Source organism: Pinus tabuliformis, chromosome 4_1 (genome assembly GCF_031772625.1).
Source record: "Pinus tabuliformis cultivar Carrire ecotype Pingquan chromosome 4_1, CPIR1, whole genome shotgun sequence".
Classification (NCBI taxonomy): Eukaryota; Viridiplantae; Streptophyta; class Pinopsida; order Pinales; family Pinaceae; genus Pinus; species Pinus tabuliformis.
Window position 1 is genome coordinate 639,940,547 of NC_142303.1, and position 15,004 is coordinate 639,955,550.

Genomic DNA, 15,004 nt, shown 5'->3' on the forward strand with positions numbered 1-15,004 from the left:
AGTCTTTGATCATGTATGACAGACTACAGTTGACTATGTATTTACTATTGCCATTGGGTACACCGTACCGGCGTACCATTTTGATATAATGGATTGGTTCATGAGCCTACTTTGATCATATGTTGTCTTCCATGTATATTATAATGTTGTGTGTTTCGAAACTTGAATGAAAATATTTAAAATTATGTTTAAACTATTTAAAATTATGTTTTTTTATAAAAAAAATAAATATTTAATGTATTTTTTACAACGACCGAGTCATTGAAATCGAGCCGGCCGAGTCATTGCCGTTTCCGTTTCCGTTTCCGAGTCGATCCTCGGCCGAGTCCGAATCCGAGTCCGTTTTGTAAAACATTGGGACTCCAAACAGAAGTAGAAATTAGTGAGGCCTTAACAATGCTGAAACTTCTGTGTAAAAAGGCGAATTGTACACCCACACAACTACTAAAAGAAAATGAAGAGAATCAAGAGCACATCTCATCAGATTCAACAAAATCAACAGAGTCTCATGAGAAGGTTGAATCCCCAAAAAAATCAGCGACAGCCCACCAAGAAGTGAGTAATGCAACCCTTACAAACAAGCAACTCTGGGATACCTTTACCAATCAACACCCCTTTTTCGCTCAACCATTAGCAACATACTAGCGAAGGGCAAAAGTCGAGATGCCTAAATTTGATGGAAACGAAAAGAACAATGCTGCATGGATAAATAAAGCAGAAGAATACTTTGAGATATATGACATCAATGATGATGACGAAAAGCTCAGGCACACATCGATGAAAATGGAAGGGGAAGCATACAATTGGTATATGTGGTGGAAAAAAACAACACACATCATTAGCTGGAAAAAATTTAAGGATGCATTCTTTAAAAGATTCCAAGGTGTAAGAGAAGAAGAGTTCTTTTCAAAACTCATCAAGTTACGACAAAAAGGAAGTGTGGACGAATACACTCAAGAATGGGAGACCTTAGTAACACGAGTACCTGGGTTATCCGAATCTCGTCTAATTCAATCATACGTCTCAGGACTCAAAAGCCATTTACAAGTAGAACTTGAGATGCATGACATTTCATCAATAGAAGTAGCAAGACAAAAAGCAAAAACAACCGAAAAGAAATTCGAACAAATATTTTGGTCAAAATTCGAAAAAACATATTCAAGACGAAGAATACCTTAGTATGCGGACGCAAAAAATCCAAGATATGTTCCACCACATCGTCATGAAGATGAAAAATCTAATGTGGAAATGCAAAGGATAAAAGAGGGTAAATGCAAGCGCTGTGGTGAGAAGTGGGACCCCAAACATAGATGTGCTAAAGAAAAAGAACCAAAGAACCTATATAATTGTGAAGCAACCAATGATTCAAACAGTGAAGATTCTGACATAGAAGAAATAGTAGATGCCCTAGAATTCTCACCAGAATTCGATGACGAAAGTATTCCGCATGTGTCATTATCAGCTATGACAGGTATATCACAACCTCAGACTTTAAAGTTAAAAGGACACATAAAGAAGAACAACGTGGTGGTTCTCATTGACTCTGGTAGCACACACAATTTTTTAGATGCAACCGTGGCAAAGAGACTCAATATTTTTTCATTTCCCTTACCAAACATGAAGGTGATGGTAGCTGACGGTAAGAAGATTGAAAAGGTGGGGAAATGCCATAAGGTTAAATTGCAGATTCAAGACTTCAGTTTAGAGTCTCCGTTTTTCACAGTACCATTAGGAGGAGTAGATGTAGTCTTAGGTATCTAGTGGTTACGAACTTTAGGTACTTATGCCGCCAACCACCAAGTACAATTTATAAAATTCAAATGGGGAGGTCAGAAGTACAAATTACACGGATTCCAAGCACCAGAAAATCAAATTGTATCATCATCTCAGATGATGAAGATGATTCGAAAGGGAGCACCCGCTTATGTAGTACAATGTCATCAGTTAGAAATGTTATCTGCAAATATGACCAGTGAAGAGTCACCAGAGATACAAGATCTAATCCGGAAACATGAAAAAGTATTTCAAGACCTACCTATGAAGATGCCGCCTAATAGGGAAATTGAGCATACAATAGAAGTCAAGGCAGGATCAGACCCTGTCAACATCAAGCCATACCGATATCCACATCACCAAAAAACAGAAATCGAGAGATTAATCCAAGACCTCTTAAAGTGTGGGATCATCTCAAAAAGTAAAAGTTCTTATTCAGGCTATGCATTGATTATAGGGGATTAAACAAAATAACAATAAAAAACAAGTTCCCAATCCCCTTTATTGACAAAATGTTGGATGAGCTACATGGCGCAAAGTATTTCTCAAAATTGGACTTAAGATCAGGCTACTATCAAATTAGAATCATATTGGAGGACATACCAAAAACGACATTCTGAACACACGAAGGTCACTATGAATTTAAAGTAATGCCGTTTGGATTAACCAATGCACCAACAACGTTTCAAGCAACCATGAACGAATTATTTCGTCCACATCTTAGGAAGTTTGTATTAGTATTCTTTGACGATATTCTAATTTACAGTAAAACTTGGAAGGAGCACTTGCAACATGTGGACAAAGTTCTTACACTACTTAAAGAACACCAATTTTACGCAAATAAATCCAAATGCACCTTTAGAAAGGAAGAAGTAGAATACCTTGGACACATTATATCCCATGAAGGCGTTAAGGTGGACCCTAACAAAATCAAAGCTATAAAAGAATGGACCAAACCTGCTAATATATCCAAGCTAAGAGGGTTCTTAGGTTTGACTGGATATTACTGAAGATTTATCAAAAACTATGCACATATAACTGCACCTCTAACAAATCTTTTAAAGAAGAATTCGTTTCTATGGGATGAGGAAGTAGGAAGATGTTTTGAAAAATTAGACTTAAGATCAGGCTACTATCAAATTAGAATCATATTGGAGGACATACCAAAAACGACATTCTGAACACACGAAGGTCACTATGAATTTAAAGTAATGCCGTTTGGATTAACCAATGCACCAACAACGTTTCAAGCAACCATGAACGAATTATTTCGTCCACATCTTAGGAAGTTTGTATTAGTATTCTTTGACAATATTCTAATTTACAGTAAAACTTGGAAGGAGCACTTGCAACATGTGGACAAAGTTCTTACACTACTTAAAGAACACCAATTTTACGCAAATAAATCCAAATGCACCTTTAGAAAGGAAGAAGTAGAATACCTTGGACGCATTATATCCCATGAAGGCATTAAGGTGGACCCTAACAAAATCAAAGCTATAAAAGAATGGACCAAACCTGCTAATATATCCAAGCTAAGAGGGTTCTTAGGTTTGACTGGATATTACTGAAGATTTATCAAAAACTATGCACATATAACTGCACCTCTAACAAATCTTTTAAAGAAGAATTCGTTTCTATGGGATGAGGAAGCAGGAAGATGTTTTGAAAAATTAAAGGAAAGTATTTCTAATGCTCCCGTATTAGCAACACCAGATTTTTCTAAACCATTTATCGTTGAGTGTGATGCTTTCGAATTCGGTATAGGTGCAGTATTAATGCAACAAGGACATCCAATAGCTTTTGAAAGTAGGAAGCTCAACAAAAGAGAACGCGTCAAATCCACATACTAGCTAAGTGGAGGCAATATCTTTTGGGCAGTAAGTTTTCTATTCGAACAGACCATAATAGTCTCCAACATCTCCTTCAACAAAAAACACTTTCCGAAGAACAACAAAAATGGATTGAAAAAATTGCCGCTTTTGATTTGGAAATACTACATAAAAGAGGTAAAGACAATGTAGTAGTAGATGCCTTATCCAGGAAAGATGAAGAACCAACACTACTTGCAATTTCAGTTGTTGTCCCTGAGTGGCTTAACGAAATTCGAAGTGAGTATGCCAAGGATCCAGAAATAACGGAAATAATCAATAACCTTTCCCAACAACTCAAAATTTGAGTGGAAGAATGATATCCTATGGTATAAGGGAAGAATCTATCTAAATACAAATTCCAAGTTTAAGTTTAAGATACTCAAGGAATCACATGACTCACCGTCAGCTGGACATGTAGGATTCTTTAAGACTTACTACAATGCACGTCAGTCCTTCTTTTGGAAGGGAATGAATTGTGATATTCACAAGTATGTAGCAGAATGTGACACATGTCAAAGGAATAAAAGTGAAAATATTACGACACTAGGATTACTTCACCCTTTAAACATTCCAAATAAGAAATGGGAAGAAATCTTGATGGACTTTATCAAAGGATTACCAGTATCTGAAGGCAAGGAAAAGATTTTCGTAGTAGTCGACAGACTCACCAAATATGCTCACTTTATGGCAATAAAGAAGTCATACTCAACAAAAGAAATCGCTGAAATATTTTGCAAAAATATATATAAGTTACACGGTTTTCCAAAAGTCATTGTGAGTGATAGAGATGCCAAGTTCAAGGGTAATTTCTGGAAGGAATTGTTCAGCCATATAGGAACCTACATAAATATGAGTTCCGCTTATCACCCTTAAACAGATGGCCAAACAGAGGTTGTCAATAAATGTTTGGAGGCCTACCTACGTTGCTACGCTACAAAAAAAACAAAATAAGTGGTCTCAGTGGTTACATCTTGCTGAGTGGTGGTATAATTCCATTTATCATACATTAGCAAAAATGATGCCATTTCAAGTTCTATATGGGTATGAACCCTCGAGATGGAAGGATCTAGCTATTGTCCAGACAAATCTACTTGCTGTTAAAGATCAACTAGAAGAAACCCAAAAAATCGTCCAAATATTAAAAGAAAACCTGAATAATGCAAGGAATCGTATGAAGCAACAAGCAGACTGTAACAGAACCGAAAGAGAGTTTGAAGTTGGAGAATGGGTATTTGTTAAGCTCCAACCATACAAACAATTATCCTTAAAACAGAAAGGAAAAAACAAATTGACACCAAAGTTTTATGGACCTTATCAGATCAACAAAAAGATTAGCCAAGTTGCGTATGGTTTAAGCCTTCCAGAGACAAGTCGTGTTCACAACGTCTTCCACGTATATTGCCTTAAAAGGGCACTAGGTAACAATCAAACAGTGCAAACAACACTTCCATCCTTAGATGATGAGGGAAGAGTCATTTTAGAACAGAAGGTATTTTGTCTACTAGAGAAAGAAAGCTTTGATATTGTACTATCAAGGAATATCTGATCAAGTGGAAGGACTTACTCGAAGAAGAAGCTTCTTGGGAGAATGAAGCATTTTGTCAACATCATCTGTCGTTACGTATGCTTTGAGGACAAAGCATTCTTTTGAGAGGAAGGCAATGTTGTGTAAAAATTAGTTAGTTTAGGTTTATTATTTAATTTTAAGATAAATTAGATGAAAGGGCACGATCATAAGGTCATGCCCTCTCCCCAAAGGGTCCCATGACAGTATATAAGCCAGGAACCCCATTGTAATCATTCATCATCTGTCAATTCATCTTTTTAATAAAATATTTATACATATATTTCTGTTTATCAAGAAGTTTTCACTTCAATATCATCATCTTATTCATCCTTTGTAATATATATTCTTATTCTAAATGGAGATCTTTATATTCCAAGTCTTTTGGAGTATTTAACTTGAAGATTGAACTTTGTTCACTTCATTTGGTATTTCAGAGCTATTTGATCCTCTGGTCGCTCAGCCGTTGCACAGAGCCAGTCTGACCCAGGTCCTTGGCCATCGAAATTCGTTAACATCGTTGTCGTTGAAGCATTTCACTATTAGAATTTGGGGTTTCTCCATATCTCCATTTAGGCCTTTGGCCATTTGATACAGAAAAAAGAGAACAAAAACTTAAATCAAAGAATAAAAAAAATTATTAGAAAAAAAACAAATATAGTCTGATGTAAATTTTGAAGGAGAACATTCATATATATAAAAAAAGGTTTTACATTATTTATAAAAAGTACACGGTAAAGTCAAAGAGAATCTTTCCAAATATCTTTAAAACTATACGTAAGAAGAGGAAGAGTAGATAATATTATCTTGATTCTTCATTAAATTTTTTACAAGCTTGTGGTATTAGCAACCCATGGTATTTTCAAGGTAAAAAAGAACAAAAGGAATACAAAATCTCTTTACATGAATGGTAAGTTTTACTTTTATGTGGAGAAAATTCACGAGTCAAAGAAACATAAATGGACATATATTTTATATTATACCTCAAAGAGATGAATAGCCACATTTCACTAGGGTTGTAACTTTTCAAAAATAAAAAGAAAATATTATAAATAAAAGACATATAAAGAAAAATTTTATATAATAAAGGGGTATTTTAAAGAAAAGTTCAAATCATAAAATTATTGAAAATATATATAACTACAAGGTGGTACAAGGGTATTATTATAGAAGGTTACTTAAAAGATCCACATATTAGAGTATATAAAGGGTCAAATCTAGAACTATAAAGAGACATAAGGATAACAAGTTATAACAAAGGAAGAGTACTTTTTAAAAGCATTATATATATATATATATATATATATATATATATATATATAAGTACAAGGCGGTACAAGGGTATTATTGTAGAAGGTTACCAATTAGTGATCCCGGAGTCAAATATAATCGAAAAATTACACTGTTTTGGCAACAAAAAATATGACCTAACCAATTTACAGTTAAACATTGGGGATTATACATTTATATCGCACTTCTCAGTTCAAACCTTATGGAGCGATCAAGGTGACATTATTTTGGGTTCACCTTGGATGGAAACCCTTGGTTATTTCATCCTGAATACGAAAAATAAGTTTTTGACATTTTCTTACAAAAAGAAAAAATAACGCTACAGGATGTCACCGTGAAGCCAAACTCAGTGACACCAGAAGACATCCAAGATATTTCAAAGGTAATTTTTCAAGAAGGTAAAAAAGTACTAAAAAATATGCAAAATAAAATTGACAAAATCATTACTGATAAAGATGAAGAAGTTTTACGACTTAAGGATCATAGCGAAAAGTTACTAACACAAATTAAAAAGCTTAAGAAGGACAAGAAGTTGTTAAAAGATAGGTTAGAACATTATATTCAAGAGGAAGTATCGAAGTCGCCAGTCGTAACATCCCCAATGGAAGATAAAGAAACAAATACTGAACCAGTCAATAGCAGAACTCAAGAAGATGATTTATTAGTTGAAGGAAAAGCACACTCACATGTTACAATCTAGATGATGAAAATTCTAAACGAAGATTATGTACCTAACTCAACAACCATAGTACCAGAAGCAAATCAAAAAATTTCCACACACCTAATAAGGGAAAGTCAAACCAAAAAAGTTCTCTATCGACATCCGAATCATGAGAGTAGACAACTCAACCAAGTTACATATCAGGACCATTCAGAACAGAAACAACAAACTGATGTTCCAAAGAATATTGATGTAACCTCAATCCAATCCTATGATGACAATTCGTTACGAAATTCCAATGATCAGAATATTCCTTAGAAGATTAATCTAGGATGGTCTGATCCCTTCTTAGTGCGACAATTTTGTTTGTCACTTAGAAGATCATATCAACTTGTATCAACAAAGATGACAATGCCGAAACGAGAAGACATTCGAAACCGAAAAAGAGATCAAGCCTTTTGTATCAACAAACTTTGAGGACAAAGATTTTTTGAGGAGGAAGGCAATGCTACGAATAATATATATATATATATATATATATATATATATATAAGTAATGAGGATAATTGTAATAATGATTAGTTAATTAGTAGTTAGGTTGAAGACAAAGCTTTTTTGAGGAGGAAGGCAATGTTACAAATAAAATATATATAAATAATATAAATATAAGTAATGAGGATAATTGTAATAATGATTAGTTAATTAGTAATTAGGTTGAAGAGGCATGTCTAAATGGGACATGACTCTCCATGAAGAGGCACTTCCCTAATATATAAGCAGACCCCTCACTTTCATTGTATCATCATTTTATTCATCCTTTGTAATATATATTCTTATTCTCAATGGAGATCTTTATATTCCAAGTCTTTTGGAGTATTTAATTTGAAGAACGAACTTTGTTCGCTTCAATCAATGGTTCAAAATTCCTCTTAAATCACTACTACCTAATCGCTAATCTCAACAATCAAGATTAAATCGAATTTTAAGTGGAGATCAATGGTTCAAAATTCAACTTAAATCACTATTACCTAAACATAGGCACTTTACACAATTAAAATCACTTTATGAAAAGACATTCACTTAATTAATTAAATAATAAAGTGAAATCCTAAGTCATTTAGTGACGATGCCCGCAACTTGGACACTTTGCTTTTGCGAAATACTTTTCAGAACTACAATCATCAACAGGAAGAACTCAAGGATGATATCTTATCCCTTAGGTCGTGGATCTCCATCAAATTAGGTGTCATATCATCAAACTAGTCCTCCAAAACCCATGGCATCGTCAAAATGGCTCATGCCATCATCAAAAGAGGATCCAGAATGGTGTCGTCAAGGAATATCATGATGTCATCAAGCTAGAGGTAGAAGAAAACTATATATTTATGTATATGCATTTGAAAAAAAAATATGTTTTTTTAATTGTTTTAACATTTTGGGGATAGAATTTAGAAAACAAATTTAAATGGTTTTTTTTTTCAAATGTTTCTCTCATTTTTTAAAATTCTATTCTCGTTTTGTGGTTAAGCTGGTAACAATGTCTCATACAGTATACTACGTCTTTATGTTTCACCTTTAAATTTCACGTGTCTGATACATGACTATATATCAGGACTGAAAACCAGGGACTTAGACGTGGACTATACTATTTATTTGATAGTTTTTTATTCTTAGAGATGTATTTGTTACTTAAGTACACTGTTTAAATATGTGCAGAGTTTTATGTTTTCGAGTGCACTGAGATTTATTTGGTTATGAAATTATAGACATAGTCTACACACTAAAAAGAGGAAAATTGAAGAGTTCCCAGAAGTAAAGAAGCAACAGCTTTATCAGCCATCGCAATTAATTGCTCTACCCAGTGATGTGAATAAAGAAGATCAACAGGATGTCAAAGGACACAGAAGTATGGCTAGTTCACTTGTTCTGGGAGGTGTAAAAGTTTGCAAATCAAGGATTATAAACTTCGAACGCCGAGAATTTTTACCTCAAGGTTGGACTGAATATGTTTTCATGCTATATTGTCATTGTTAATGTTTTTCTCTTTTTTTAAATAAGAAAACCCAAACTTCTCTTTGAATAAATGATCAAAGTCTACAAAATTTGATAACAGCATGGCATGAAGCTCTGTATTTATTAAACTTCCATTTGATCCTGTTGCCCAATTAAGAGGAATGGAATTTTTCAATAGCAAATGGTTGAGTACGATTTCAATCTTACCTAAAAATACTTTTTGCCAGATCTTAAATTCTTCCATTGCTTCATGTTCTACTAATTCAAAATGTTGCTGCACCTCCCATTCACTCGTGTGGTGAAGCTTTTAGATAGGCCATTGTTTTACTGTGTTCTTGGACAGCTGGTTTCCATCACCTCCTCCCTTCTACTGTGGTGTTTTCATTTTTAGGATTTGATCAGGTTCCCTTTACTGGAGCAATGATCTGCTTCCTGAGGTATTATTCTCCTGTCACAATCTTGAGTTTTTTCCATCCAAGCTCTTATGGACAATGTTGTCTTTAACTGTCTGTTCAGAATCCTTGAAATCATCTCCTTGCCAAGCAGATGTTTGTTTCTAATAAGATTTTTGACATCATCATAGTTGGCTCCCTTGACCATTTCTGTTTCTCAACAGATTTGTTCTCTCCTTTATCAGGCTGACAAAGGCAATGGAATGTGATGTTTGTCATAATCCAAAAACTTCCCTGCATGGTTTTCCCTGAGATTCCAGACAAAACTTCATCCAGGAAACCTATATCAATATTGAGCCCAACACAGATTCTAGTGGAAGAAGTCATTGTCTTGTTAACTGTAAAAGAAGAAAGAATACCCATTGGAGTTTCCTATTGCTTCTAGTATATCTTCTGTCCAAAAATGAAGGGGCAGATCAAGAAGTCTTACGCACAGTTTGACTGAGAAAAGAGCCATTGATAGTAGATAAAAAATCAGAACAACACTTTCAGAAAATGTCTAGAACTTATAAAAATTAGGGCCTCTCTCTGAAACCTTTTTTCTATTTGCGTTAAAACACAAATTTCATGATAAAAATAACTTTAGAGATGAGGTATCAAGTGAAGGGGTTGTCCAGCAAATGTACACACAACCTCTTAAGCCAAGTCTGGAATGGCTACATGGTTTGGAAGAAAGCAATTGGACTTATTCTCTGAAAAGTCAGAGATGTGTTTCAGAGACTTGTTAAGGACACCTTCAAAGAAGAGATCTACTGGCCTTTTCCACCCAGAGATGCTGACAGACACCTGAAACGCTTGAAGAAACTCCAGAGCCAGAATCCAGTAAAATACTTTAAACTCCATTACTAGGAACATCTAGAGAAACTTGGCAATTCTCCCCCATGGCTGGAAGCTTAAATGATCCTTGTAAAACCTCCTTTAGGCTTTGAAGGAAACTGATCACTATCCTCATTTGACACCCTTCACTATTTTCTGCTTTTTTGAGACACCAAAGATGGAATTCCCACCAGCAAAGATTTAGACCAGTGATGGAGATGGGGACTGCCTACCCGAAATCATTTATACCCTCTCTTTTGTTTGTTGTTGCTAATACATCATTCTTGCTCTATTAATTTGATTTCTTACATGATTTCTGTAGCATATTTTCTATTTCAGGCACTCCAGTTATGCTTCACATAAATCGGGTTAGATTGGTAATGTGTGAACGTGCAAAAGACGGTATGGTAGAGGCAGTCGTGCAATATTTGTCAAGTTCTACTCCTCATGATGATATACTCTCATTGCCTAACACTGTAAGGGAGAATGGCTCAACAAACCTTATTGGCTTACATTTCAAGTGAACAAGAACTTGTAAATAGTTTTGGGTAAAGATAATATTTAATTTATAATGATGTTTATTAAAGATTCGAACTTGTTTATTTAACCATTCTAGTGCATTTCTTATACTGTGCAGCATTATGCAGATACGCTCGCTATGCAGTTTTGTTCTCTGGTAACTTCTTTGGCCACTTTGTATTTGCATTTCGTTCAATGAAATGATCATCTTTGTGATATATCACCTCATGTATATGTCAATTGTAGATGATAAAAGATGGATATAAATTGACCGAGGATCAAGTCCAGCCAATTCAATCACAGCCAAAATTTCCTCCAATTCCAGCATCCGCGGTGTGAAAAGTATGTGTGGTGTTGGCATGTCTGTAAATGGTGGTCCTCAAGGAGGTCTTGCAAATATGGTAGGCCTAAGTAGGATCATGATGTAGCGGGTAAGGCAGATATAGATGGCATTTCAAGAAAGTAGATGAAAATGAGCACGTTTCAAATTTCAATCAAAATTTCAAGAAAATTGTAATATTGATGGCAATCTTTGGGGATTGTTTGTGAGACTATTTTTACTTCGTTAACGTTTGTGTTGAAACGTTGATGATCATCTTTACGGAAAAATAATATATAAGATAATTACAAGAAGAGGTCAATGGATCACAAAATACAACCAGTTATGGACATAGAGTGGGAGTGTCAAAGTTACTCCCCAATGCTAAAAGATAAAAAGGACACAAGTGAAAATAACAGAGAAGACAAGAAGGAAGAGGAAAGGTGCCCCCCACTACACTACATTAAATATAGAGGTAGTTATAGGGGGAGCACAAACATCTCAGTCCGTATCAATCACCATGGAGGCACGAATACAATGCCTGATAATGTCCTGATATCTTCAACAGCAACATGTTGTGCTGAGGACGAATTCTTTCTACACAAACTCAGAAAGCTAATCACAAAAAGTCCTATGACAATGACAACAAATTAGCGACTTGGTCAGCAGATCAGATTTATCCAGGCTTGATATCTCTTTAATAAGGATATAGAGAAGATAGGGGTTAGTGGTGACATGTTGGCCTTTTTAAACCTACGTTGGGCAAGCAAGTCATTGTAGTGACAATTAGCATTCAAATGTAACAGTTAGCATAAAGCAAGTATTCTTTTACTGCAAATTAAGAAGTCTTTTCCTCAAAAAAAGGTTTTGCAGTAATTTTTTCTCAAAAACGTTTGTTATTGTTTAAAAATTAATGTAGAAACCAACTTCTGTATATGTCAGCGTTGAAATTAGAAGAAGGAAGCCTAAAAAATGAGAGATCAATATTGTGCGTAGCATTGAAGATTTAATTTCTGTGCAGGTTTATTAGTCTTTTTCTTCTTAAAATTATAAGCAGTTTTATGCGTAATGCACACTATTTTAAATGTCTCTCCCACTTTTTGTTACTTTTTTTGATGTTTTGTCCATTAGTTCTTTCGATGTATTATAATTTGAGTTCTAGACTTCCATATGCATGCTGGTCCTTCCCTATTTCATAAAATTTCCTTTTGCCAATATTTTAAAATTTAGCACTATCCTAGTACCAATTTACAACATAAATTGACCTATTTGAAATGTTTTTCTCCAGAATATTTGGGAAATTGTTACCTTGTTTTGGATAGATTGTTGGGGTCAACGTGCAAGCTGCATCTTTCGTCTGGATATTACAATGAAGCAGATACATAGCACAAGCTATGAAAGCTACTCTTTGGCTAATAAGCTGCCACCAGGGGAAATGTATTCTACAAAAGTTCATTTGTTTCTCTTTTGAATGTACAATTTTCAGTTACATTACAAACCTTTTCCTTGACAATTCTCTTGTAGCTTGTGATGTCGTCTATTGCTTCTTGCGGTTGTCTGGTTTCTAAACTTCCCACGCATGCGATCTTTCATTTCCACTTTGTCTAGTTATTCGCCGGCCTACATTTGGCCTTTCAATCTTCGGAACACTTCGCCTGCATTTGGCATTCCCATGTTGTGAACAATTTGCCAATATAGTATGAACTTTTGTCAGGATTATGCAAGCACAAACTCTAAAGTTTCACGTACTAACATAATTCAAACAAGGAAATTCATCACTTTCCAAAGAAATACTAATCATAACATCTATACAATTTCTTAAGATTACCTGATTTGCTGCTAATCGCAGAACAGAGTTATGGTTGGGCCAAAATTGGTTTAAGTTGGTCTGAATTGAAAAAGTGAAGCTACAATTAGATAACCCTCAATTCCGAGTAGATCAGCTAATCTTTCAAAAGAAAGCCACCCACAAGAGGAGGCAATAGAACATAATTTCCAATATCGCTCACAGGGACTATCATCCATCATTGCAAAAGTAGCACATGAAAACAAGTACATAATTTGTGAGTGTATATTTCCACAGCCCGTAGTTATGTTGATGTAATTTTCTGGATATATGTTGTGTGCGAGTTTACTGATGTCCTATGTATCGTGTGGTCACCCTTGTTGGAAAATGTAACTAGGTTTGGTCTTCATTAATGTATTTGAGTCGTCATGTACTTGTCAAAAGAATAAAGAAAAGAATTATTATTATTATTATTATGACTTATTAAAGCATAGGTTTCATGTTTGGGTCATCGTGTTTTACGTCAAAGTCCCCATTGAGGACTTTTGGGATTTATTATGAGTCAATAGAGTCATTTTACTTTAAAGAGACCCTTCTTGGGCTTTTGAATCAGGTAAAATTCAAATATGAATTATGTTACCTCCACACCAAGTCGGCCTCAAAGAAGGCTATTCGACCTCACCAAAGGATTATAAATGAAGCAATTTGAATTCCTTTGGAGGACATTCAACACAAGCAAGTTCGATATCTCTTGAAGCTGGGAAAAAGTGTGAAATAGACGAAGCAAAATAAGTGCGAGTTTGGTGTAGGGAAAGGAAGGAAGGAAAATCAAAGTCTTGGTGCATCTATCTCTCTCTCTCGTGCCCTAGTTTGGAAGATCGAAGTTCTCTTGTTGATGTCGTAGCCAGTGGCTGAATGTCGCTGTTGCCATAGGTCGAAGTTGCTGGTGTGGGATATTGTTGCCTCAAGAAACTGTATTGGGCCAAGAACGAAGTTTCTAAGTGAAGATCGAAGTCTTTTAGTGAAGATTGAAGTCTCCAAATCAAGATCGAAGTTTCTGAGTCTAAGAAAGTGTTGTTGTTGTTGTTGCAAGGTCAAGTAGATTCATTTGCAAGAACAAAAGAAGGCTCACCTGTGTGGAGGAAAGCTTGTGTCAAGGTATAGATTCTTGGAATATCTCAGGAAAACTATTGAAGGAAGAATTACTAATCAAGTTTTCCCTTAGAGAGGGGTTTTTCCCTGGCTGTGAGCTTATATCTGGTGTCCATTGATTTATGTGCTATTGTGTTGGTAATTGCTTGATGAACTAAAAGAAAGAAGATATCAAAAACTTTAATAAGAAATCATGAACATCACAAGTATGCTCACTTGGTGTGGAGGAAAGCTTGTGTCAAGGTATAGATTCTTGGAATATCCCAGGAAAACTATTGAAGGAAGAATTACTGACTGAGTTTTCCCCTAGAGAGGGGTTTTGCCTTGGCTGTGAGCCTATATCTGGTGTGCATTGATTTATGTGCTATTGGATTGGTAATTGCTTGATGAACTAAAAGAAAGAAGATATCAAAAGCGTTAATAAGAAATCATGAACATCACAAGTATATATCATGTATAAGATTTTTTTTTTCTGCCTTTGTGATTTTTTAACATGGTATCAGAGCTTTGGTGAAGAAAGAAGCTAAAGGCAGTCTCTAGCACTTGATCAAGCAATCATTCAAAAGGATTATTTCAGTGAAGAAGTCTACTATATTCAAGGAAGATGTCTAACACAATCAAGGGAGAGAACAAACTCAAAGGAGCCTCTAACTACAAATATTGGATGAAGAGGATTGACCACATCCTTAAAAAGAACAAGGTACTAGACTTGGTGAAAGGAAAAGTAAAGAAGCCTACAAAAGGCTCTAGTGATGTTGATAAAGTGAAGGTCAAAAATTTGGAAT

The 15,004-nt window shown here is 35.0% G+C and overlaps 1 protein-coding gene across 2 annotated transcripts in view; it reads left to right on the top strand.

Moving 5' to 3' along the window:
* Nucleotides 1-11,621, top strand: part of LOC149177678 (uncharacterized) — a 112,985-nt gene extending 101,364 nt beyond the window's left edge. For both annotated transcript variants that reach the window (XM_089420188.1, XM_089420187.1), the window contains 4 exons: nt 8,929-9,155; nt 10,783-10,919; nt 11,081-11,119; nt 11,209-11,621. In XM_089420188.1, coding sequence (XP_089276314.1) covers nt 8,929-9,155; nt 10,783-10,919; nt 11,081-11,119; nt 11,209-11,301 — 496 coding nt within the window. In that variant the 3' untranslated portion in view covers nt 11,302-11,621. The remainder of the gene's footprint in view (nt 1-8,928; nt 9,156-10,782; nt 10,920-11,080; nt 11,120-11,208) is intronic.
* Nucleotides 11,622-15,004: the final 3,383 nt, after the last annotated feature.